This window comes from Poecilia mexicana, unplaced genomic scaffold (genome assembly GCF_051168715.1).
Source record: "Poecilia mexicana isolate PSO_F unplaced genomic scaffold, ASM5116871v1 scaffold_10, whole genome shotgun sequence".
Taxonomy (NCBI): Eukaryota; Metazoa; Chordata; class Actinopteri; order Cyprinodontiformes; family Poeciliidae; genus Poecilia; species Poecilia mexicana.
This window is the reverse complement of record NW_028263379.1, coordinates 10,196,436-10,224,374: the sequence shown is the minus strand read 5'-3', so window position 1 is coordinate 10,224,374 and position 27,939 is coordinate 10,196,436. Positions and strand designations below refer to the sequence as shown.

Genomic DNA, 27,939 nt, shown 5'->3' with positions numbered 1-27,939 from the left:
ATATAAGGAGTATTGTTTTATTTGAGTTCAAATCTTTAAAAATATAAAGTACAACATGACAAACCCCGAAACAACAGAGAAGTCGCACAAACACAGATAATGAACAGTGGAGGAGGTGTGGTGCTGAGGTCTGGTGGGCAGTTACTGAAATCATTAACATGTCGATAAGCATGAAAACTGATAACTGATGAGAAATCCAGTCATTTGGACCCAGTCAGATTGTTTACCGGACAGAATAGAAGGTAAAATCAGTAAAACAGTGTGTTTGCTGCATTCTGACAGGAAAGTGTCGTTTTTCTGTGGACCACTGAAGGCAGAAAAGGTGAACATCACAGTGACTGGCTGAACTGCATCGACCACTTCTGTTCTGCAGCTCCATTTGGGTCTGCGTCCGTCCGCCCGGCTCCGGCTTCAGAAGGTGTACGGCCCAACAAAGATGGAAAGTCTGAGGACGGAGCTGCTGCGCTGGCCGACCAGAGGGTGACCCGACAGCATCTCCAGGTCCAACGTGTACTCTCTGGGGCCCGACACGGCCCGGGCCAGAACCAGCATGGCGCTGTAGTTATTGGTTTGCTGAGGCGACACAAAAACAAACCAAAAGAGTTTTACAGTCACTGGAAGCTTCTATGAAACGGCCTGCAAACATATTCAGCATAAAAACGGATTAATCTTTAAGAAAACCCTTTAATCAGTGGACATTTATTACACAGAGACAAAATGTTAAAAATAATTACATTTAAACTGACATTTAATAGCTCTTTAGTTTGTACTACACATTAAAATAACTGTAATTTATGATTATATTTATATAATTCATTGCTGCTTCGTGTTCTTTTAGTTTTAAGTGTCTGAGTTCCAGATTTTGCTTTCTTTAGCGCAACAAGATAAGTGAAGCCACTTTTCTTTAAAATTGTACAACAGCATCTTGGGGTCATTGGAGGTAGTAAAAAAAGGAATTACTTTTGGAATCTGAAGCTCATTTTTAAGCAGTTTGGTGCAGATTTCACTCCGTGTTTACTGAGGTGTTTTGTTCTGCGGCCTAACAAAGCTGGTTCTTCTGACAGAGTCCTCACCCTGATGTAAAAGTCCCTGTTGTCGTCTCCGGACCGGATGCGGAAGGTGTTGAAGGAGCCGGTCAGGAAGTTGGTGGTCTGGATCAGGAATATGTCTGAGGGGGCAGAGCGCTCCGAGGTGATGGTCATGTACCGGTGGACCACGCTGTAAGGCAAGTCTCTGCAGGCAGGCTTGCTGTGCGGGCACACACAGAGGCTGGAGAAAAACACCTTTTATTATTGTTACTGCAGTTCATCCATCAGCCAGCAGAGGGAGTAAAGTTCTCCCAAAAGATGAGGAAACTGTTTTTAAATCACCGGCGCCAACATTTTAAAAACTGCTATGACTGAGCAGTTTTTATTTTAACTGCTCAATAATAAACTAAAAAAATTACAATTTTATTGAAATCAACAAAATAGTCAGATTTGTATAAAAATGAACCAGTAAATTGTTGTAGATACAAAACATAAAAGTCCTGAAAGACTGCATTTGTATGATGGAATATTAGGTCGATACTAAGAAAATAAAAACAATAAAATTATGAGAATGAAATCACAATATTACAAGAATGAAGTCAAAATAAGAATAAAGTAATAATATTTCAACTTTATTTTTGTATTATTTACTACTTTTTATTCTCAAATTTATGCAACTTTTTATTCTCACACTGTCTTGGTTTTATTCTAGAAATAAGACTACTCTCGTAATACTATTACCTTATTCTCATAATATTAGGACTTTATTGCCAGAATTTTATTTATGTATTTTTTTTCTTGGCATGGCCATAATACTCTGTTGTACATTAGAATAAAACAGGGCCACAGTTTAATTTTTTTAGGATTGATTGTTTTCTTATTTGGGCTGTCAGAAATTTGCTTTAGAGTAAAAGCAGATCAATAATTAAATTAAGAATGCAAAAACTTTGTTAATAATTGGGAATCTTAACTGTTTTTTATTAGGGCCTTTATTCTCATATTACTACTTTTATTATCATAATTACAATATTTTTATTCTCACATTATTCCGACTTTACTGTCATAATACTATGAATTTATTATCTTAATATTAAGACATTTTATTCTTGCATTATTTAGACTTACTTCCAGTAATATTAAGAAGACTTTACGCTTCTGTTATTACAACCTTATTCTTGTAATGTTACAATATTCTTGTAATTTTATGTCTTTTTTCTTAATTTGGGCCTAATACAGTAGTATAAAACAGGGCCACAGTTTCTAAGTTAGTAAGATTGATCTTATTGAGAATGAGTAAAAGCAGGTCAATAATTGTAGTTCTAGTTACTTGAAAATTAAGATGAATGCAAAAAGATATAAATAATAAAATTATGAGAATAAAATCATAATATAGCGAGTTTATTGTCATAATTTTACTTTACCCATTTTATATATATTTATCTGCTAGACAAAAGTTGCACCTAGGATAACATTTTTTACATTTACATCAACAAACTATGATTTGCTCAGCTGTAGAACTGAGATTGTTGGGGGCTGCCAGAAATCCTGGAAAGTGCCAAAATGGGCCCCGAGCCGCCCTTTGGACAGCCCTATTACACCCTCCTGTGTGGCATGTTGACAGGAGGTGATTTCCACCAGCTTGTTCTCAGTTGTAAAAGTCCTCTTATTGCTTTGGAGAACGTTCAAAAGAAAAGCTCGTAAAGCTGGACTCAAAAGTGGAAAAAGTAATTGGTGTAATTTAGCAGTCTGCGCTGCGCTCGGCACAGGCTCTGATTATGTTCAGATCCGATGGCCAGCGCATACTTCTCTAATTAGGACAAGGTGTGTGAGTGTGTGTTTGCCGTCACTCACTTGTCCGAGTTGTGGGTGTATGGCTCTTGGCAGCGGTTGGCATCCACACACTGGTAGCGGCCGTGGATGTTGACGCAGGTCTGCGTGTCGCTGCACTGATGCTCGCCTGTTTCGCATTCGTTTATATCTGCAGCATAAAAAAGCAGCTTGTGAGGTTTGACTGTGCAGAGAGGGGTGTTTTTTACTTATTTTTTTTTTAGTTTCAGAAACTCACCTTGGCACATCCTGGTGCCCACCAGCTGGTATCCCTCAGGGCACACACACGAGAACTTCCCGGGTTCGTTGACGCAGCGGAACTGGCAGTGGTAGCTGGAGGACCTGCACTCATCGATGTCTGACAAGGCGGGTCGGGGGATTAATGTCGCAGTACGCAACTTATAAAACATTATTTTACATATTTGTTGAAACTGTCACTACATATTCAGAGTAGAATTACTCTATACTCTTAAAACAAATGTGTTATTATTTAACACAATTTTGTTGAACCAATTCAACACATCTTGTGCCGTTTTCTACACTTCATGTGTTCTAAAACAACTGGACACACAGAACACGTGTTAAAACATCGACCAATCACGTCGCTTCTTGGACTTCCGGAATTCTGAACTTTCCACAAGAAAAAAAATCAACTGAAAGAACGCCCATTAGAGGACGTCCGTGCTCTGGGAAGTAAGAAGGTAAAAATAATCGTTTATTCGATAAACTGTTATTAAATTATAAGCAGAACTTATTAATGAGGATACTTATTTGCTCTTTTTAGTAACTAAGTCAGTCTGTCATGATTCGTACTGCTTTGACTTCGGTCAGTGACTGTTAGCTTAGCATACAACGGTAGTTTTTAGCTATAAAAGACTTGCTTGTCATGTGTAAACTCCTAGTTTAATCATGATTTTCTTACACTGCAGTGGGAGCTAATACACCTGGCTGCTCTTTTAGATCCGCGATTGATAAAGAGGCTTTAGGCTGAGTTTCACCTTGCAGCTTTAATGCCTTTCCACAAATAAACCAGGGATAATGGAGGATAATTCTTACCGTTGCAGGTAAACCCGTCAGGCCCGAGTTCGTAGCCCTGATCGCAGCGACACATGAAGGTGCCATAGGTGTTGAAACACCGCTGAGAGCAGGGGGCGCCCATCTCGCATTCATTTACATCTGAAAACACAAAAACGAGCAGCACATTTTACTGCACTGAAGCGTCCAAAAACCAGGATTTCTAACTGAGCTGCTGCCTGGGAAAATGCACTTCGCTGCCAAAGAAGCAAAACTCAAGAGAGTAGGTTTATAGAATAACACTGATTGTTGAAATAGAGAGGATTTGCAACAGGCGGAGACATATTTTATCAATTACTCTTCAATGTTCCAGTTGAAAGCTATTGATCTCAGTGGCTTTTAGTTATTCTTTATAATAGACGTTTTTCATCTGTCATCAGTTACTGTGACAGTGGTAATACAGTTTTTATGTTTGTTTGTTTTTTACAACATTTACAAAAGAGATGTTTAATGACGATTGTTGATTGAAGGAGTACCAATGTGGTTCTGTTTATAAAGTTTCACAGTAAAAAATTAACAGCAACAATTTGGATTATTCAGCCTGTTATTAGTGGGGAAAAAAAGTCTAATTTTCACCTTGTAATTCATTTATAAATGTCACCATTTCAAATCAGCAAGATGAACACTGGTCTCTTCTTGTTTTTTTATGGCAATTGGCAAAACACTGACCATGCTCTCTATGTGTGTCGTTATTGCACCCTCTACTGCACATGTGGGACACTTTCAGGTCTTTTGCAGTTCACACTGGAGATCATGTACAAGTTGCATATATTTGGAAGTGTGAACGACCACTTGATTTTATCAAATCTGATTTGATTAAAAAAATCTGAATTAAGTCCCTTCAGGCTGCAGTGTGAAAGTGGCCTTAAAGGTGATTGAGTAGTGATTAATAACATTAACTCTCACCAACGCAGGATCGGTTGTTCCCTCCCACCTGGAAGCCCGGCTCGCACTGACAGGAGAAGGATCCGGGGACGTTGACGCAGCGGTGCTGGCAGTACCTGAACCTGCACTCGTCTATGTCTGGAGGTGAGAAACACGGGTTAGAGGGTTAACGGGTTTATTCAGCGCAGCAGGAAGTGATGTGGAGACGGACTCACCAATGCACTCCGTGCCGACCTTGCTGTAGCCGCGGGGGCACTGGCAGTTGAAGGCGCCTAGCGTGTTGATGCACTGCTGGCTGGGCTGGCAGTCGTGCTCGTCTCGCTCACACTCATCGATATCTGTGTGGGAGAAGCAGAACAGAGACGGACTTTAAAGGCAGAGTTAGGCAGCAAATAGTTACATTTACTTAAGTAACTTCATTGAAAAAAATTACTTTTAGGGGTATTTTCATTAAGCTGTATGTTTTACTTTTACTTTTGTAATTTTATTATTAAGTATCTGCACTCTTGAGTAAAATTTCTGGATTCCCTTCCTCTGAATGAAAAGCAAACACATTTTAACCAAAAATTCACCCCACACACACACACACACACACACACACATACATGCACTTTCAGAAGTTTTACTTTGAAAGAAACTGACTTTATTTTTCTTTTGCCTTAAAATACCTTAAAATTTAAAAAAATTCTACTCAACTTTATATTTTGGTCCATCTGATTATATAATTTTTAAATATTATAAAATTATAATATTATTGCTTACTCTACTTGAGCAGACTTTTTACCAAATATTTTTTTACTCGTGTAATTTCTTGGACAGCTACTTTTACTTTACTTTAATTTGAAGTACTCTTAAGTACAATCTTTGAATACCCTCCCCACCCTTGTCAGTGTGTAATCCAAATGTTTTACCAGTTGTGGCTAAAGTACCCACAAGTTGTACTCCAGTAAAAATGGTACTACTTAAAGTAAAAGTAAAAAGTAGCCATTCAAGAAATTACTCAAGAATAAAAAAGTATTATTAGTACTAGTACTAATAAAAAAATGCTAGGTTTACAGTTTTTTCAGGGAATAATTGCACACACCTGCAGTATTTTAACTGATATAAACATGTCGTTCTTTATCGATGTACATATTAAGAATGATCCAGAAGCAGTTCTTTTTGGGCATGTGTAAATGAGCTAACGGTATGGATTGTGCAGTGACAAGGGGCTGGACTCTGCTTCGGTTGCTAGGTAACAGTGCAGTTGAGATTTAACAAATGGGAGGTTCTTGAAACGGCTTGTTTTCCAGACACCAAAAAACATTAGAGGGGCAGTATTACATATTTTCCAGCCATACAGTACCATTTATAACACAATCAAGTAACTATATTACCTTCAGGTGACTTAAAATAAATTTGACTTTAATGCCTCAAAATTGGGCCATGGCTCTTTAAAAACTCCTGTTCTTTCTGAAATTCTGCCTTCAGGAAGTAATGACATTATAGCTCCTCTATTAACCCTTTAACAATGTTTTTACCAGAGAAGTAGCTCCTATAATGAGCTCGGTAAATGCTCAGTTTCTACAGGTTTTAGTTAATTGCTGCTGGCTAGTCTGAAGGAGCTGAGTGGGGGAGTCTTAAGAAGCTTATAGAAGCTTGGAAACTCCATCTCTGAGGAGGAGCTTTGTTGTCGAAGGCGGGGCTAAGACGGCTCAGGTGTTTGGCACAGCCATTTTGTTGCCAGGTTAAAGGATTTATCAAACATGCATGAAAGAATCAAAGCAGCACTTTAGGAAATAGCATCATAACATGATATGAAACCCAAAAAAGTTGACTAATTCATAATACCGCCCCTTTAACTTAATGCCAAAAACGTCTGGATGGTATTTATTAACCGCCTGAGCTTTTTAGAAGCAGATGAGATAAATGGAAGCTCAAAAATGTGCAAAATGTGCAATTTTTTTGCAGAATATTTTTCAATTTAAAACTCATTGTGAGCCTAACGTGGCAGCTACGCTCCGCCAGCCGAAGCTGAGGCTGCGGCGTTTGGCCTCGCTTGCTCCCAGCAGCTGAGAATACCACGTTGAGTCATGCTTGCTGTCTCATGCAAGTCATGTCGAACACCTCCGGCACTAGCAGGTTTATAACTGCAAGTCAGTTTCTAAAAAACGCAGCAGCTGTCCTCGTGTGAAATCTCCCAAATTCCTGTCCTGCGGGCTCCCACTCACTCACACCCACAGAGATCGCACCAGCTTGCTGCCTCCAGTCCTCACGCCTGCCGCCGCCACCTGTCCCTCAGCAATCTGCGGCCACTAACACACACTCGCTTAGCGATCGCTCATCCTGCGGCCGCCACCCACCCACGCAGCTGTCTCCATGCGGCTCGTAGCCCAGAGGGCAAGGGTTAAAGGCCGGGGTGGGGGTGATGGCGGGCTCCGGAGCGGGGATGACCGACGCAGAGCGGGGGAGGCACAGGTAGCCGCCATAGTGGTTGAAGCACTTCATCTCTCCTTTGCAGGCATCTGGAATGGTCTCGCACTCGTTTATGTCTGCCAGGAAGACACTCAGTCAGAAATCTGATTAAAAATGGATCCGGAGTGCTCTGGGACGTGCAGAGTTTCACCTTTGCAGTGCTCAGTCAGGGGGTCCCAGTGATACCCATCTGTGCATTCCTACAAAGAGCAGCAGAGAGAGAAGACTCTGTGAGAAAAAAATTGGAAAAAATACGTGAGCAGACTCCCTGAGCCAAGGAGTTGCATAATATATTCATTATACACAATAAATCTCCAGTAGTGGAACAAGAGAAACGAAGCAGGGGGTATTCATGTTAAAGCTCTGAGCCTAGGAGACGTAAATCCATTTTAGCGTTTTTAAAATCCCTCCCAAAGCCAAACTGTGCTTCAGAAACAACGTGTTTAAAGGCTCAGTTTGGAAAAACGGTCATTATCACTAAGAGGGAAAAGCACACCACTGTGACCTGCAGTGGAAAGAAAAGCGGAGGAGTGAGGAGACGTGGTATTAAATCCAAATTTATTCCCAGCAATGACCGCTTTAAGGTCCCGAGAAGAGACGTTTCCGTGGAACATTACACACAGAGCAGGAAAGGTGACTTGAGGCTTACATTTCAACCCAAAACCCAGGGGGATCACCTGACAGGTGGGCTGCTGCGGCATGCTGTTTTTTTTTTTTTTTAGGCCCTTCCGTGCAAAAACGTTTTGTCTCGACAGGCAGCTAAACGAGAAAAACGTCATAGATTTCCAGAAGGCATGAATGTAAAACTGAAACTGTTCCTACTTATTTTAGGCACGCTGAAGTTGGAGAGAGAGTCACACGTGACAAACCAGGAAGGTTAAAGCAACTTAACATTTATACCCGCCATTTTGTCTTATTCAGAGTTTTTGGTAGAGTTCAGTTGCAAATCTAAATTTGTATTTTACTGTTTACATAAATCCCTTCTGTGAAGGTGGTGGCAGCATCATGTTGTGAGGCAAACCTGGATTGAAACTTGTTAGAGCGGGATGTCCAAACTATTTGTCACCTGGGTCAAAATTGTCAAGTCAAAAGGACTTGCAAAATAATAAAAAAAGAACTTTAATTTATTTAGTTAATGAATGATAAGATCAGCTTCAATCCTTTAATTAAACAAAGTGTCCATCTTTTGTGTTGGAAATGGATGTAAATTATTGTAGATCCATTGACTAGTCAAGAATAGAACATTGTTTTGTCAATTCTGAGCAATAAAAACAAGAGTTAAGTCACTTTCATTGAAAAGTACATAACCAAGTTTAATTTATTTCCTAAATTTGCTAATATTGAACTCAGTTCAGTCGTCTCTGTTTTAGTAGATCTCACAGTTTGCCACATTACAGCCAAGCTTCAGGTTTCATAGTATGAAAGTATTATATAAATTCAAAGAGGAAGTAAATAATTTCAAAATTTGACAATAAAATCTGAAAAGTGTGGCACGTGTTTGTATATTCTGGCTCCATTTATTCTGACACCCTTAAAGCTTTACTGCTTCCTTGAACATTTTAGGATAGTTATATGTGTAATACAAAACATGTTCATAACTTTTTTCTGCACAAAATCATTCTTGAATAATGCGATTTTTGTCTGGTCAGTTCAGCCTATTTTTATCTCCTTTCAGAACGAGCTGTTTTAGGCCTCTTGTCACTTTAAATCCAATTAAGCTGATGCTGGCCATGCCCCACAACTTATTGTTTACACTTGCACATGAAAATGGCTGCCAACAGATGCACAATTATACAACTGCTTTTCCAGCAGCCATTGTACAGCACATACAGCGGTAAAACCAGCTGACCACCAGCTGACCAAACCTGCTGGAGCTCTGCTTGGGTTGCTAGATGATGGGCAGAACGCCGCTAATGTTGCAAGGTAACCATCTGGGCAGTTCCTACTGATTTGTATTGTTGCATTCTGGAGGACTTTAAAGCGAGTCATATTAAAGGCACCATAAAACATGAACTTATAGCCAAAAACTGGTTTTTAGAAGTAATTGAGACGTGAATGGAAGCACAAAAAATATGCAAAATGCGAGTTTTGCATGATTGATCCCTTTTAAGTAAAATATAACAGAACCAATTACACTGGCTGTGTGTGTTTTAATATCAGCTACTCGGAGGTAGGGGTGTAGTGATACAATAATTTCACGATACGATATACATTATTCTGGTCATGATACGATATGTATCACAATATTTATTGAGCGATACAATTCGCTACGATTCAGTGCATTTTTACGATTTTCTGAAAGATTTTAGAAGGACAGAGTGATTTTAGTGACATTTTGTGTTCCATAGACTTGAATTTAGTTAACTGAAAACTGATTAAAAGCACCAACTACACAATACCTGACTCTCATTGGACAGTCTAACGGTCTGCAGCTGGACAAAATGAATCAAAGACGCAGTGAGAGAATTAGTTCCTGTCATTTAATTCATGTGGATTTGAAATAAAATTCAAAAGTTTAAACGGTAATCCAGGAGCAGAGTGGGGAGATTATCAGCCTCTGTAGACTCTCAATATGCAAATGATTGCACTTAGGTTTTTTCTTTTGGACACTGTGGCTGCATTTTGGAGTAAAAATGCAGCCACAAATGCAGTCTTTTGGACTATGAGGAAAAAGGCTTTTCTACCTTGTCTCCCGGAGTTAGCTGTGGCTGTAAGCTGCTTTCGTCTAACTGCTAACGTAGTGGCTCCGCCTCACCCCGTAGTGATCGACTCCCTGCAGCTATGCAGCGCCGCTATTCCCCTGCTTGGATCTCTGAGTAGCTGCCTCTCAGACTGCCAGCATCTCATAGTACTCTCAGTCTCTGATACTTTTTGTCTGTTGCTAATAAGAATGATCGATCAGCCATTGTTATCATGGAAATCCTCACTGCGCCGTGGATTCCGGCTGGGAGTTTTTCCTCTTCGTCTTCCTGCTCAAAACACAGCGCCGCTGCGCGCCCACTTCAGATGTTATCAACCCATGTTCATTCTTCAGGTAATTCTTTATGTACAGAACGGAAACCGCTAAGCTAAAAACTAATTACGAAGTGAATGCTACCAGTCAAAATTTTGCATTAATTTCGCGATTTCACTGCTTTTGCAGCTGCTCCGTTCGCGCCGCTACTCCTTTCCGCTTCTCCGTTCCGCTTCTCTTTCACGGTTACTTGCGCAACTTTACTTCGTTCCTCAGCAACAAAATACAGCCCATTGTTATTTATTGAAGATTTTACATTTCCAAAAACACAGGAATCTAATGTTTCGCTTCGTTTTGTACGTTTGGAAGCTCATTCCCTCTCACATAATCGGCCCTACTCAGAGGTTTGTTTGAGAAGAAACATCACCATGAAGACCAAGAAAGATACCAAGCAGGTCTGAGATAAACCTCTGGAGAAGTTTGGTGGTTCATAAAACTGACATGACAGGAAAGGAGAAAGGAGCGCATTAGTCATTAAGACAGCCAAGAGGCCCATGGTGACTCTAAACGAGCTGCAGAGATCCAAAGCTGAGGTCAGGTTGACATTACAAATATTAGTCATCAAATTTGGCCGTTATGGAGGATTGGCAGGAAGAAAGTACAGTAAAGTTTTCCACAAGTCATGTAGAGGATGCAGAAAACATATGGCACTCTGATCAAACACGGAACAAAACGCCATGTGTGAAGCAAAACTAAGATTAAAGGTCATCCTGAATATACACTTCCTGCAGTGAAACATGGTGGTGGCAGTATTATGTATTGGGCTATCGTCTGCAACCTGCGGCTCTTTGGACCTACCAAAGCTCTAATAACTGTATATGAATGATAAAGAACCACATTCTGATATGTTTTAAATATACATATAAATAAAAGGTTTTTCATGGAATAAATTAATTGGTTCCACAACAAAATGACGCTAAAAGCACCTGCAACTTTTTTAGAATTATTTTTTCTAGTCATTAGGTTAGAAACTATACATCTTTCCCCTTAATTTTCAACAACTGTTTAAGTGCCATAAAAGAAAATAAACTAATCTTCTTTTTGCAAAAGACTTTTATTATTATTATTTTATAGGATAAAAAACATGGAGAGTATCCAAAAATTGTACTCAGAGTAGAGATACTTCAACATATTTAAGTAAAAGTAAAAAGCAACCATCCAAAAAAATTAGTCAACTGAAGTGCTGAGTACTAATCAAAGCATCAATCATTTAATATTTTGAAACTATGTAATAAGATGGATTAAAACAGAAATTCATGTGGAAATTTTGGTATAAATTACAAAATAACAGAATCAGGGAAAAAATATTTTTTCCAGATGAATTTCTTTGAATATAATACGAAACTTTTGACAAAAACTGCAGGTGTGTGTCTGGTGTCTTGGTTAAAACTTGTTTGCTTTTCCATTGTTCAGGTTACTCAGAATTGGTAGAGTACCCAGAAATTTTACTCAGGTGACAGCAGAGATACTTCATTATAAAGTTACTAAAGTAAAAGTACAAAATAGTAAAAATAATCCGAAGCGTAAATTTACTTTTTCCTTTTCTTTTACTCAAGTAAATGTAAGTAGTTACTACCCAGTTCCGCTAACAATACAAAACAAAATGGCGGTTCTTTAGAAATAACAAATTCCCCGTTGCAGATTTTAAATCGTGTTTTTTCAAATCGTCATGTAACTTTTGTGGCTGTAATGAAGCTTTATTCAGCTTGAATGAGGTCAAAAATGACTGTTTGGACTTTAATAATGGCAGACCTCTGGCCTAGCCAAAGTCCAGTCATTGACCTAACTGGGAATCAGTGGAAATAATTCCATAAAAACTGCTAGAGCCATTTTGGAATGAAGAATGAAGAAAAATGTCAATTCACTGATAGAACAATGCATGCCACTCTTCTCAGATTTTTTGCAAGGCTCTAGAGAAACCGTTAAAACTAATTCTTCCTCTAACAGTGACTAAAAAAAATATTTTACAGTCTTATAAGAGCATTTTTGCCTCATGTATTTTTTAAATTGTCAAAAATGTAGACAACACATAACATTTTATTTTCTTGTTGCTATAAACAATTAAAAAGAAAAGAGATGATAGAGATTCATCCATTCTTACCGTGTTGGTGTAAGTTTTTACATGCGACTGTGAAATCGCACTGCGGAGGAGCGCAGACACACATATGCACACACACAAGACTGACACACAAACACCCTGCATACTAATACACTAACTGGTGGGCAAGCTAACAGAAAACATGCACACACACACACTCACACACACACACACACACACACACACACACAATGACGACTGCGAGGCAGCTGGACTCTGAAGTTCAGACTCGGAGTGGATGAGACCTGCAATGCAGAGAGACAGAGAGGACATAAAAGACATTTAAAACTTTGGACATCACCGAACCAGAGTTTATTCGTATTGCACATTTCAGCAAGGCACTTCAGAATGCTTTACGTTAAAAGACACAAAAATTAAAATATCTTACAGGAACAAAGGTTACATTTTGTCAAGAGCCATCATCAAAATCACCATTAAACATCCAATAAGTTGGTAAATCTTTCATTTATTATGGTTCAAAAGAAAATCTAAACAGGTGGATTTAGCTTAGATGTAAAAAGAAAAGTCAGTGTTTCCACAGTTTTACAGTTTTCAGGAAGTTTCTTATAGATTTGTGGTGCATAGAAGCTGAATGTTGCTTCTGCATGTTTGGTTCTGGTTCTGGGGATGCAGACCAGAACCAGAAGACCTGAGAGGTCCGGAAGGTTGCTATGACAACAGCAGATCTTTAAGATATTTTGGTGCTAAGCCATTCGGTGACGTATAAACTAACAAAAGTATTTGAAAGTCTAACCTCTGATTTATTTTTTAGGCAGACCTGTGAAGATAAAACCTGGATGAGTCAGAAAATCATAAAAAAGTCAACATTTTGTAAAAAGTGAGGAAAAAAAACTAAATACTGACAAAAATGTCAGAATTTTGACTTTAGTTCCAGGAAAGGTCAGAATTAGTGAGAAAAATAAAAATTCTGAGGGAAAAGTCAAAATTTGACAAAATCTAAATGACTTTATTGTCAAGAAAATGTCAACATTTTGACTTAAATCATAAAGAGCGAATGACAGAAGACTGACTTTGTAACTGTCTTTATGTGGCTCTGAAGAGTACATCACTACGCCCAGACCGGATTTTGGGCCTGTTGTTTCAAGGAGTACTAGTGAAGCTGTGTGCTGACTCTGGATTGTTCCAAAGATAATTACTTCAGAATGGTTCAGTTGAGTCTGTAAGAGCAAAACACGATGGAGCCGATTCCTAATTAGCTTTTCAGAAGACAGACAGTCAGTTCTCCCTTCATCGGTGCAAAAATAAATGGAAATACTCACACTGCCAGGTCAAAACATAAACACTGTGACGTACTCCGAAGCTTCGGCTAAAAATAACCAAGTCAATACTTTCGCTTACAGAAAGCTCTCTGTCTGCAAGCTGGCAAAGACCGGACTGACTCTTAAAACCTGACCCCCCCTCACATGTTTCTGCAATAACGTTTTGTGTCCGCCTTCTACTGAAACAGAAAATGAGTTGCTGTATAATAACTCTGAGACATTTATCAGACAGCCTAACTTGCTGACCCTGCATACCCCCACAGGTTTGCTAAGAGTTCAGAAATGTAGATGATTAGCCTGGAAAAAACGATAAAACACACTTGAAGCAGATGTAACTTATTCGAAAACAAAGAACAACTGAGTCACTTTCATTCTCTTTGAGGCTTTTAAAACCACATCAAGAAAAGTGCTGCAAAACCTTAGATTCTGTCATATTAACACCATAAATGTCAATATATTTTCTGAGGAAACAAATGTCATGCATTTGTATTTATACCTTGTGAAAAATGATTAAAACCACAGGAAAACAAAAAACAAAATCAGACTTTAATCTCAGATTTCCTATTCTGTTTTATTTAAATTTCAAGACTGAAACTGAGATTAAAGTAAAAATTTTGACTTTTTTCTCAGAATTCAGTTTTTTCTCACTTTTTTCTTACTGATTTCCCCCCCTGAATTTTCATTTTTCCTTGTCATTAAAATCACAATTCTAATTTTTTTCTGATTAAAGTCAATATTCTGACCTTTTTCGTTTTTCCTTGACATTAACGTCTGCATTTTGACATTTTTCTCAGAATTCAGAAGTTTTCTTGAGGATAGTCAGAATTCAGATTCCTCTCCTCCTCCTCTGCCCCCCGCCCCCCCCCCACACACACTTTTCCTCACTTAGGATTTTTATTCTCAGAATTTTGATTTTTTTTTTCCTCTTTATAATAAAGTCATAATTTAGGCTTTTTTCTAAATTTATATATATATTTTAAAGATATGTACAAAATCTGAAAAGTATCTTGCATTTGTTTTCAGTCCTCTTTATTCAGAAATCCTAAAATAAAACTCAGTCCAGCCAGTTGCTTTCAGTTTTAGTAAACTGAAATGTTATCTCAGTATAAAAACAGATATTCTGTAAAGGTAGTGGCAGCATCATGCAAGTTATACTTGATGGGAAGATGGCTGAAGCTAAACATATAGAGGCAGAACGAAACTAAAACATAGAGCTGGAGATATAAGGTAATGTTTGAATCAAAGTATATTGAAATATTTACTGATAAAGTGACCTAGTCCAAACCCAGACCTAAATCCAATTGAGAAAGCTCAATTACTGATGTCTGGACACTTTCCATATAGTTTGAATGAATCTCAAGATTAAGTTAGAATTCTGAGAAAAAGTCAAAATATGTTAGGAAAACTAAAAATTCTGAGAAAAAAGTCAAAATCATGGAGAAAAAGTGAGTAGAAGCCAGATTTCTCAGAAAAAAAACACTTTTACTTTAACCTCAGAAAAACTCAGAATTAAGAGAGTAAGAAAAAAGTAAGAAAAGTGAAAAATTCTGTGGAAAAAAGTCAAACTTTTGACTTTAATCAGAAAAAATATAGAATTCTTATTGTAATCTCAAAGTCAAAAATCTGACCTGTTTTTTCTCAGTCCTGAATTTGAAATGAGAAAAATTGTAAATCTGATGTCAAACTCAGATTGTTTTTGTTTTCCAGTTGTTCTAATCCTCTTCTATAGATGATAAATACAAATGCTCTCCATATTTTCCCTTCCACTTCACAATAATGCATCAGTTTGTTTTGGTCTATTGCATATTGCACCATGTAGTTTGTGGCTGTAACTCAACAAAATGGAAGAACATCTGAGTGCTGTGAATACTTTTCTGAAAATAACGGCTCAGAGAACCATAAATGTTACTTAAACTTAAATGTAAGACTCATCTGTAAAAGATTATTCTGTGTTTCTTCCATTACTACTCTGCTGGGTTCAGTGTCTTATAAATTGCAGGTGAGTTTGTATTGTATCATGTTAGTTTAATATCCTGATGGCCCGAGTTTCACAACCTTCCCTCAGTTAAATGTTCCTGAACAGAAGCTTTGAGTTTAAGCAGAATCTAAAAATAAACAAATCAACCCTTCCAACCTTGGCAGACGAAGGAGGTATATAAAAAAAAAACCCTCTAGTGCTGTTTACAAAGAGAGTGAGCTCCAACTAAAGTGCATGACAGGAAAGTTATAATCACTGCCTTTCTCCGTGCGTGGAGTCACGCTCGGGATGTGGATTCCAGTGGCCACGTTAGCAAGAAGCAGCTTATTGTTGGATTGAAGGTTCAGACAAACAGAGTGACGCCAACCGCCTCAAATACTCTCCCGATGACGGCAGAGGCCACTCCAAAGCAGAATCACGATAACACCATTAGAGAGCAGACGGTAAATCAGCGCACAAACCACACAATAAGACCTTTTTACTTTTAGTTTCTACGACGTAGAACCACCAAGAATGTAAAAGCCAAACCAGCTGAAAACAAACTGACCATCATGAGGTCCACTCACTCCGGGCATCGGTTCTGAGCTAGGATGCCCCACAGGCTCTGCTGCGGGTTCCCAGAGTATCAGATTCTGGGAAACCCCCCATGGTCCAAAAACACAAAAGGACAGCTGGAGCCAAAACCTCCAGCCGCCGACCCGCTAACGCGTCACCTCCCGGCAGGATGTGGAGGAGGAGAAGGTTAGAGGATGTGGCTGTGACCCGGGAGTTCATCGTCTGGTGGTGAGAAACGGGGGTTTACGAGCTGAAACAATCACCCAATTATTGATTAGTCACGCTGCAGATCATTTAAAATACCAGATCAGAACACCGGCTCAGAGGCTACTTTCACTTTAGCCTGAAGTGACTCGTATCAGATTTTTTTCTTGACAGTCTGAACAACACAGATCAGATTTTTTTTCCGAATGCAACCCAGGCCATTTTGATTTCCGACAGGTATCTGATCTTTTCTGGCCGCGTTCATCTGACCTGAACATCATCAATGTGCAACAAACGTCATTATTTTGCATTCTGCTACGCTCAAGCGGGAAGAAAAACGACAACCATGGTGGACAATAATGAGGATTAAGTTGTTCAAGTGCTGGCCTTTAAAATCGTAAGATATGCTCCACCATTAGCATCCACCTTTACTTCCGCAAACACTGGACTCTTCTTTTTCTTTTTAATGGCAGTTGGCAAAAGTACTGAGCACGCTCTCGATGTGTGATGTTATTACGCCCTCTGCTGCGAATGCGGGACACTTTCAGGTCATTTTCAGTTCATACTGGAGATCATATACAAGTCCATATATTTGGAAGTGTGAACGACCACGCCGAAACATTCAGATTTCACAAAAGCAAATTGGAATTGAACATTTAGGTCAGCAGTGTGAACGTAGCCAAGAAATATGAAAGTTAGGCGGCTGCTTAGGGACCCCACACCACCAGGGGGCCCCCAAGAGCACTAAGATAGCAAGATAATTTATGAATATTAGCAGTGAGAATATTTCACTGTCTAGTCATTCACTACTAATTTTTAGGGCTGTGATTCAATTCAAAAACAAGTTTTAGTTCATGGACATTTATTTTCTTTTCAAACGGTCTAGCATATTCCATTTAAATGATGTGACAACAGTTAAAAATTTAGCTCAGGAATTTTAACGAAAAAATTTCTGAAATTTCTGAGTTTCAAAAGTCAAAAACATTTCCATTTGATCTAAATGGAAATGTGTTTTTTAAAGAACATTATTCGTGTTTATGCCATGAATGCTGTGTCACACAGTCACAGCCATAGTTATCTAAAAAAGAAGTAATTTTTTGTTATATTTTTTATTGTTGACATGTTCATATTGCTAATTTTTATAAAATTAAAACTGAAAAGATTTATTTATTAAGACATTTGTTGTTTTATCTCTTCAATAATATACTAAATAGACAATATATTATTGAAGCCAAGTAGTCTAATTTTGTTAGAAACGGAACAATGATTTTGGATCAGTCATTGTTGATCCAAAATAAAAACAGGATTTTTCACAGTATTAAATAATGGGTAAGTATTTTCCAAAGCTTTTTCTGGGTTTATTCTCGTTTTTACAATGAAAGCTGGGCAGTGCTTGCTAGTTTTAGCAAAGTGTAAACACAAACATTAATGAAATAAAAATACTTGGTCTTGTACCTAAATAAATAAATGTTTAAGATTTTATTTGTCTGTAAAATATTGGATTGATCACAAATTCATTAACTTTAATTGTTAACCTAGGGGACGATCCCAATAGGATGAAACCGTCCACCCTCATGCATTTTGACTAAAAATGTCCACATTGTCAGTCCTGGTTTAAGTATTTGAAGATTTTATTACTGAAGCAATTTATTTTTAATAATACTTAAACAATTATGAAATTATCATATAATAAACATCATGTGCAGCTTTTTTATAAACTTCTATGGAACTGTACTGTTTAGAAATTCATTATCTAAAACTGTGAAAACAATACTTTAATTTGTGTGTATGCCGCCATCTTTGCACAACATTTTCAGCTAAATAAAGACTTTATTTTAGGTCAACAACACAGCAAAACCACAGTTGTCTGGGGTAATTGTAGTCATACAAAAAAAAAAGATGTGATCTGTTATTTCTAGATTATAAACCCAGTCAGGCCACTTTTACAACCAAAGACTTCATGTCGGCTTTCAGAGTGACCAACTAGGAAAACAAAGCCCATCCAGACCACACACATAGATCAACGGATGGTGGGGAGAGTAAACTGCAAGGTGGGCATTTGTTGCAGCTGAACCTGGATCAGCCTGAGGTCACATTCAGTTCTGCAAACTGCCTTGCAAAAGTTTTAAACCACTCCAGTCTTGCTTCAAAGTTTGATTCAAGCACCCAGACTTCATTAGTATTTCTCAAACCTCTCTAAAGACCTTTTAAGTGTTTTTTTTTTGTTTTTGTTTGGGTTTTTTTTTTAATTTGGAGGCTTTTTCTGTCCATTTTTTGTAACTAAGCAGTCAAATATATAGCAGAAATTGTCTATACAGAGGATAAAAGAAGAGTCGACCACGAACAACTATCCAGAAGATAAATAGTATGTCTTTACAAAAAGGGAGAAATGATCCACCAAAGGACAAGTTTCAGCTGATTAGTCTGATCTTATTTTTAATAAATTGAATTAATCCCTTCAGACCTGATTTTTATCTACACAACATTTCTTTTATTTTTACTCCACTTCAGCATGGGGGGAAAAATATATATTTTTTACAATCATTTGAAGAAAGTCTGAGTTAACACACTTAAAAAAACGGATAATAATTATGAAACCACAAAAAGAAAATCTATAAAATACTTCAATATATTATTTAATTTGCATGGTAACACTAATTAATTAAGCATTAGCTAATGTTTCCCAACTCCTCAAGTCCATTGGGATGGACATTCAACTTTGAAAAAAATTCCACAATTTAATAATGAAAATATTTTTCAAAACAACTTAAAAATATTTAGAATTATAAGAGTAATTTTACTAGGTTACCATGAACTTAAATTACTCGTCTAGTTTCAGAGTAATGTTTGTCTTGTCTGATACCTGAAGCTCAGTCAGTTATCAAGTCAAGATTTATAACTTCAATGTCATCATTGGTCAAACAGAAACTATTCAGTAATAAGAATCATTAAAATGACAAAATCACTTTTTTTATTGGTTTAAACCCAGAAATTTATCATGTTCATTTCAGTGGATGTGGGGTTTTTGAGATAACTGGTTCTTTGCTGTTTGCTATGTTTTTATTTTGAGTTTGGGAGATTATTACGTAAACAAAATAAGTTATCTGTCTCCTGCAGCTGTCAGACAAATATGTTTTTTTATATACGACTAAAACAACATTTTACCTGTGATAAAATGTCAGGTTTTGGCAATGTGAAAAACTTCCCACCTTCAATGTAACCTAAAATATGCACAAAGTTAAAACAAAAAAAAAACAATCTGAAACATTCAAACTTGTCTTAAATAAGAGACAGAAAACGCCCGCCATCATTTAAAGTCCCCAAAAATAACGCTCAGTGGGTCAAGTTACATTTCCTAGTAAAAGTTGAGATCTACTGAGAGCTTCCAAAGCATTAGAGGGATCAGGGATTTCATAACTCCTGAAACACAGCTCTGATGAAGAAAATATGGCGCAATTTCCAAGACCTGAACATGATTTCAAAAGGCCAAAAGTCTGGATAGAGTTTCCAAAAGACATCCTGAAAACATATGGCAAATAAAACTAAAGTGAACCATACACACAATGAAGCATGGTGATGGGAGCATCATGCCTGGGAGTTGTTTTTCATCTGTAATCAAGGCTTCAAATAAGCTAGAGGGAATAATAAACACAAAATTGCTGAAGGTGGAGATTGATCTGATTTTTAAGCAGGAAACAAAAAGTCAAACCATCCAAATGAAGAAAATAATGGCTTCTCACAAGGAAGATTAAGACATGAATCTGATTCAAAATCTGTAAGAAAATCTGAAAAAAAAACTGATCTGGAGTGTTTTTGGAAGGAAGTTAAGATTTGCTATACTGAAAAAAGCTGTTAGAAAAATAAAAGATACTTCTGCAAACACCTAAAAGATTTCAATTTGACAAGATAAAAGTCACATTTAAGTTCAAAATATCAACCCTTGAATGAACACAAAATCTTACCAAGTATCCAAACATCCATCCCTTTTCTATACACCCTTGTCCCTTCTTACCAAGTATCTTTTAAATCAGTGTTTTTCAACCACTGTGCTTTATTTACATAAAGCAAGCTCTTGCTGAAAAGTTACTTGTCCTATTTCAAGTGTACTAAGATATATGCTCTAGAAACTAGACAAAAGATACTTAGGATACTTAGTAATATCTTATATTTTTGCAGTCCAAACATTTCTTTGAAAGTGGCTGGTCTCTCAACATGTAAATAAGGATAAAAGCAGCCAAGGTCTGCAGAAAAACCTTCAGAAGACCTAAGAAATATTGACCAGGACAACCTGGTCAGGAAGCTGCCTTGAAGGAAAACTGCGAACTTCACTTTTAAATAACTGAGTACATAGATGCAAAAATCCAATCCAATCCTCTGTGCTAACAAGATGCTGGTCACTGCTGATTTTTGATGTTTGCAGGAATAATCCGCCTCTATAATCCCACCTAATTCATAGAAACACGCTTCGTCAGAGTTTAGAGTTGTGTTGGCACCTGTTTATCTCCCAGAAGTTCATTTTCTCCTCTAGTGTTCATGGTGCGATTATGGCAGACTAGGAGGATTTTGCAATAAACAGTGTAAAACATGCCCCATGATGTGACTCACTGCCTGTCTTCCTGTCTAACCCACTTGCTAGGATCTGAGCCAAGAAGTAAACTACACAGCCACGTTATCTTGGCTCCAGCGAGCAGCCAAGTGCAGCATGGGGAGCGGAGCAGACAGCAGGGCAGTCGGGCAGCTGTGACGTTTTATGGCCTGTACCAGACAGCTGGGATAGAGGTACATCTCACCTCTGCTGTTTCTTCCTGAAAAGCACTCAGACTTCAAAAGTCCTGAAATATTTTCAATATACTTAATAATAGCATAGTGACTTATACTTAAAGAGAAATCTAAGACTAAGCACAATAATACTAAGACTTCATCCTATTATACCTCATTGTTCCTTACATCTTTTTCACAAAATCATTCTAAGATGACGAGATTTTAGTCACTATTAGCACCCTAACTCATCCCTAAAAATGGCTGCAAACAGATGCGCAATTATACAACCGTACATCTTTGAAAAGCAGAAGTAGATTCTCCAGCACAGCCAACAAGATTGCAGCAATTGGTTTCTGGATAGTAAGTCAACAACAAAACACTTGTCTTTTTCAGCAGCCATTATACAGCGAATACAGAGGTAAAACCAGCTGGAGCCCTTTTTGGGTTCATACGTTTTTGAAATGTCTTGTTTTTCAGACACCAGAAAACATTAACTAATTGCCATAAAACAGCTTGGTGGGAGTTTTAAGCACATGTGCTGTTTTTAGGAGGAGTTGAGAGCCAAATGGAAGTATAAAAATGGACAAAATGTGAATTTTCATATTAGGGCCCCTTTAATGCTAATGCTTATGCTTGTACTTTGGTGTAGGCTACTTATTGCTTATTTCTGCCACAAAGTACTTAAGGTAGCCTTATTTGAAAGTACTCTGTACATTGATTTGTGAACACAAAATGGTTTTAGTGTACTGAAAGTATACTAAAATATGAACTAGAAGTATATAGCTCTATATTACAATGGGCGTAAAAAGAAGAGTATACTTCATTAAACTGAAACAGAGGCCAGAGCTTTTAAATCTGCCCATGTCAGTATCATGAATGAACTAAAAGAGCCAGTAGTGGCAAAATATACTCATATTAAACTGATAAAATATGAATAAATTGCTGTTTCTGCATTCAATTAGAACTTAAGTTAAATAACATTGAACTTTTTTTCACATGAATGTAATTTGACAGAATACAGATGAAAACGTTTTTTATTTGACTGATAAAATAATATTTAGGCACACAACTATTTTCTTACTGGCTCTATTTATGCGTCTCTTTAGAGTAGAGGGCCACATTAAACATTTTGGCGTGCCAAATTTGGCCCCCGGACCTTGAGTTTGATATATGTTTACTAAATATATATATAGTTGAGTGTACTTCTTGTACACTTCAATGTATGTTTTAGTAAAGTATACTTGAAGTATACCTGTAAACCAACACAAGTACATTGGCTCAACTTGAAATGAACTTCAAGTGTGCTACGTCTTGCTAAAGGATGACGACCATCAACCTTTTCAGTGAGGAAGGAATCAGTGAAATGGAGGAAAACTCACGGGTGAATCTTCCCCAGTGGGTCTCGTTTCGCCTCCCGCTGACCGGTGTGTCCGTCCGCTGGCTGCGATCGACCCAGATGAGCTGGCATTCACTGGTGATCCCTTCCACCGCTGCCTGTGTGACCCTGAGAGAGTGAGCGGGGAGCCCGACAGCTGGAGCAGATGAAGACATGCCGAGGGAGGGAGAGGAGGAGGGAGAGACGGGGTAGGACGGCCCATTCTTACCCCCCCCGCTGGCCCCCTGCGCTGCCACCCTCCACCCCTCCCTGACCCCCCCAGGCGGGGTTGCCAGATCTGACTGACAGTTTCCAGCCCAAACACAACGTAAAACCCACCCAACTCCCAAAAAAAGAAGAAAGAAAAATCCCTCCCAAATCTCAACGTGAAGAGTTGGGGAGTTACTTTTACTTTAGTAACTTTTAGGAAAGAATATACTTTCAGGAGTATTTTTACTGCTCTGTACTTTTTACTTTGACTTGAGTAATTTCTGCTCTGACTCAGAGGTGAGCAGTGTACCCAAAAATATTTTAATAAAACAAAAAAATCCGATTTCCATAGAAAAGGCAGCTGTAAATTATTGTAAATCTGAAACATAAAATCCAGCATCATTACTGTGTTTAAATAAAAAAATACAAACAATATATTAGATTGGGATGGATTTTATATTATCTTTGGATTTTGTGTTTTTATTTTCAGTAACAAGAACAGTATGTGGGTCACTTATTCTTTAAAAACATTTTTTTACTTAGTGGAGTTTAGTAAAAGGGTCTGTCAAAGTCTGCTCTTGAGTAAATCACTGATTTACTGTGAAATTAATTAAATACTTTGTGTTGTACTTTACGTATTTTAGGAGGCTTTTTTTTTCTTTTGAAAAGCAGTGAAAATGTCCCTGTAAGATTTGTTTAAATGCATCAACCTCCAACCTTGAGCTGGAATAAGTTTGTACCATTTTTATATTGTTGTCAAGGGCCACGCAAAATCACTTTGAGGGCCACAAATGGTCCCTGGGCCGCACTTTGGACATCCAAAACTTAATTATGGTAAAAATTCACAGTGTTTTGGGTTTTGCAAACAACTCAACTTTTTGAACACGAGACTTGTGTTGTGCTTTTTTTGTCCTATTAATTTATGAAGTTGTTGCTCTTTATTAACCAATGGCTGTTAACCGTTGATGATGTCACATTCCACAGATTCTTGACATTTCAAAATAAATCAGTGCAGTAAAACGCTGTTTTATTAAACGCTTTGTGATTTTCTATTTAGAAACAACTATTTTGAAAAAATTTTCAGTAAAAATCTGCTAAATGTTGTAAATTGAATTGATTTATTTCAACAGGATAGCACATATTAATTAACATACAATATTGTGCGTTATTAAAGATGTAAAGTTAGTGAAAATTGGTTTATATATTCTTCAAATTAATTTTATTTAGTCAAAAAGTTATTTCTCCTGACATTTAATGATGTACAAGTTAAACTGTGCTGCTCTTGACGGTTGGTGGTTACCATAGCAACCAGTATATGACAGCTCGTCCATCTTTCTTTTCCTGTTCCCGTTGGGGCAGAAGCTGGACGCTAACCACCAGCTTTATTTTCTCTTGCTTGAATAAACCTGAGTGTGTTGTGAAGTCAACGCACTGGAAAGAAGGGTTACAAATATATATTGGATTTAGCTAAGTGCTAATTTCCATCCGTAGTCTCATGAAATTTTAACAACAGCAAAGCTATTCTTACTTACTTTTTCCAGCTCAACGTGTTAAAAAGAAGCCCAATTGGGTGGAAACCAGCCCCAATCTGGCAACACTGCCCCCAGGGTGAAATTCCTGGTCTGCGGCCCAAATACCGAAATTCCAAATCTGTCCAAATCACACTGATTCACACACACACACGCGCCCCCTCCTCTCCTCTTTCCTGGTCCCACAACACACCTGGTTTCATTTAAACCAAACCCCCGCAAAAGCCCCAGGCTCCCCCACCCTTCTCCCACTTACCCCCCATCTATCTGTGCTCACCAGCTTTTCCTTTTTTCCAACTTTAAGCCCTTGCTGTCGTCCAATATGACATGAGGGGATATTTATAGCAGTGGGAGAAAGAAGTTAATGGAATGTGGACCAGGAAAAAAATCAAGCCACTTTCCAAAGAACTACCGGGGAAAACTTGTTCGTTTCTTCCCGAAGCAAAATGCAGGAAACTATAATCACGCTCCTTTCTTGTTTGCACATGACTAAAGGATTTCTTTGCCTTGCAAAATGAGTTTTAATATATGATGCAAACTAATCGGGATGTTGCCTAACCAAAGGTAGTTCTTATGAGTCAATTTGGGGTCAAACAATGAAACAGCAGAAGGAAAAGAGCTTTTAAATGGAGAAATTAGTGGGTTATTTTAAAAATTAATTGATTAAATTTAACTCAAGTTCCATATCAAACTAGTTATATCCTTTAAACTTTCAAATATTTCCGCGACAACCCAGACAAATTAGTTTATTCAAGTAACAGAAGTCTACTTGAAAAACTGCTCAGATATAATCAGTAACTGTATGAGTGTTTGTCTGTGTGGTGTTATATTTTCTGTTTTATTTCTATTTTATTGTATATTCATTTTTTTAACTTGATTACCTTATGCTATAATCTGGTACAGTGCATCAGATGGTGGCATTTATGTTTGAGCTGTACATTACATTCTTTTTTAAACAAAGTTTTATTATTACTATTATTATTATTATATTGTATGATGTCTGAAGTTGAATCAGACCAAATCTCTCCCGGTTTAGTTCAGAATTACCCAAATTATTTCTTTTTTCAAAATGATAAAGAATCTGCCTCCAATTAAATCAGATGTGCCTGTTAACCAATCAGAAGCTTCCACAGCCATGACATCATCATCTGGGCTTCCCTCATTGCTTAAAGAGACAGTAATCATTCTGTGTGTAAACGTCTGACTATGATGGCATGAATAACTAAATATCTGACATATTCTGTAATTATTGTGGCGTCTTGCAAATAGAAATGATTTGGTAATTCTAATTGACTTAAAACAAGAGACGTTTGGTGTGATTTAACTTCAAACAGGGAGGAAAAGAAAACATTTCTGTCTTTTTTTGGCATACATAGATGTTGAGTTTCAACTGTATTCCTATTACAGTTGAAAATCTGAAGTTTTAGTAAAATAAAAGTGGACATCTTACCACCTAAATTAAACTGGAAAAATTGCTGTTCTTAGTGAAACAGCTGAGAGAATGCAAATGTGCAGAATGATTGCTGCAGAATATGCAAGAAAGAGCAGAGCAAAGCATAAGAAGTAGAAAAAAGCAGAAGAAAGCTACAGTCATACATGGTAGAAATCTTTTGCTAAATAGTAAAATTTAGCAAAAGATATAGCATAGTTCAGAAGAAGAAGATGCGACACCAGGAGATTTTAATAGACATAAACAGACCTTATGTGTTTATGCTGCTTTTCCTCTGCAGTCCCACAAAGTCCAGGTGATCTTCAGTGTGCAGTTAAAAATTGCTAAACATGAGAAGCTGGAAAAGGCACGGGTAAAAGTCGGGGACTTTATGTACAGTTACCAGAAGTGGTACAGCGTGGGAAGCTCTAAGAAGGACCCATCTCACGTACGTCAGTCTTTTAACAATTTTCTCCACAAAATTTAGACATTGTTTCTATTTTATCAGATAAATCACAGCAGCAAAACAACTAAAAGTTTTGTGTTTGTGACAGGGCGACTCTGGTGGAGGACTTGTGTTCAAGAACAGGCTGTATGGCATTGCTGTCTTCGTTGGAGATTCACTGTATGCACTCACAAAACCAACTGGTTTCCTGGATGTCTGTGCCTACAAGCAGTGGATAGATGACACAATTAATTAACCAAAAAGCCTGGGTTGCTAAGTGTTTATATTGTGGCCAAATGTTCCCAGCATCATAAAATGACTAAGTTCAAGTTTAATCTTTAAATTTAAATTTTCAGTTGATTCATTTTCTGATTTATAGCTGAATTATTTGTGGATTTAAGTTGTTGTGTACAAGTTAATCTCTGATGATATCTTATTTCTCAATAAGTAAAGCTGCTGTTTGTAATAATCAGTAATAATATCCACCATCACACGACTAGGAAATAAATGGCTGTTCTCTGATTAGATTGTCTCTCTTGTGCTTATTTCTGGTTGTTAGTGAAGAAAATAGCAGATTTTAAAATATTGACCACATGTTGAACTTTAAAGGCTGTTAAACGAACTTAGAATCCAGAAAAACTACTTTTAAAAAAGTTGTAAAATAAATATAGCAAACTTTTTTGTAGCAAAAAAGTTGCTATACTTTTTCTATATAGCAAAGGTTATTATTGCAAAATATATCTTCTGCTATATTTTACTTTTGCTAAATATTGCAAAAGATATAACATAATTCAGCAGAAGCAGAATTTTGTATAAAACCTGAAATATTTGAAAAAGTACAATAGTAAAATTTAACAGACAATATAGTATAATTCAGAAGAAGAAGCAGAACATTTTGATTAAAGTTTGCAGAAGACCTTTAGACAGTAAAACCAGTAAAAGCAGAAACCTGTACAGAAAGGTAGACAGGCAGAATGCTGACATGGATAGAAACAGAGAAACACGTTGACGAAATAGGAGAAGGTGTGACATGTCTGTACACTGAAAGAAAAAAGCTGTTCAGTTTACTTAATTTTATTGTGTACATCCGTCCCACACAATGCAAATAAGTAGAACAGACATATTTTCCCTCTTTCCCTCAAATACTTAAAGCTCGTCAAATCAACATATTTTATTTACATTAGATTACTTGAAAATATTAAGTTGAAACTACAAACATTTTATCTCTTACCATAATGTAAATATATTATGTATTATCAATAACTTTTTTTGTGTCTTAGCAACACTATTATAATGAATAACACCAGCTTATTTTTCATTGCCAGTATTACTCAATGAAATTGTGTTGGGCGAACACAATTCTACCATGTTAATGGAACACATGTTACAGCTTTAAATCCTACTTAATTTTTTCAAGTTATCTATATACCTTTCTAATGTAAAAAATTAAATAAAAAAGAAAGATCTTTGACAAGAAAGACAAAGAGTGCAAGTGCTGCTGAACAATTGAACTTTATTTAAATGAATATTTCTAAATCACACCATTTTGTATTTAACATTTTTTACATTTAAGACACAGAACATTTTTAAATTGAGTCTTACCTGAAATACAATTTTTATGAACAAACATGTTATTTAAGATATGAAATGATATCAAGTTTTGATATATTAATATTTAAGATATAAAATGGATAAGAAAATATAATTAAGCTTTATAAAACATATTAAACATGGTATAGAAAAGTATTTCAGATTTTAACAATGTTTTTGAACATGTAACATGACATTAAAGCT

At 37.1% G+C, this 27,939-nt stretch overlaps 2 protein-coding genes across 2 annotated transcripts; one reads left to right on the top strand and one right to left on the bottom strand.

Moving 5' to 3' along the window:
* Window positions 1-3: 3 nt before the first annotated feature.
* Window positions 4-22,762, bottom strand: efemp2a (EGF-like fibulin extracellular matrix protein 2a). The gene is made up of 11 exons (XM_014968349.2): window positions 22,537-22,762; window positions 12,383-12,624; window positions 7,420-7,468; window positions 7,157-7,345; window positions 5,030-5,152; window positions 4,836-4,952; window positions 3,912-4,031; window positions 3,094-3,213; window positions 2,880-3,006; window positions 1,074-1,269; window positions 4-573 (listed from the first exon to the last, which is right to left on the bottom strand). The coding sequence occupies exons 2-11, from the start codon at window positions 12,482-12,484 to the stop codon at window positions 412-414; spliced, it is 1,305 nt and encodes a 434-aa protein (XP_014823835.2). The 5' UTR covers window positions 12,485-12,624; window positions 22,537-22,762; the 3' UTR covers window positions 4-411.
* LOC106904174 (uncharacterized) lies at window positions 4,870-26,667 on the top strand. Its single transcript, XM_088009402.1, has 4 exons — window positions 4,870-4,958; window positions 21,033-21,175; window positions 26,002-26,148; window positions 26,255-26,667. Exons 1-4 carry the CDS (start codon window positions 4,949-4,951, stop codon window positions 26,399-26,401), a joined length of 447 nt encoding a protein of 148 aa, XP_087865528.1. The 5' UTR covers window positions 4,870-4,948; the 3' UTR covers window positions 26,402-26,667.
* Window positions 26,668-27,939: the final 1,272 nt, after the last annotated feature.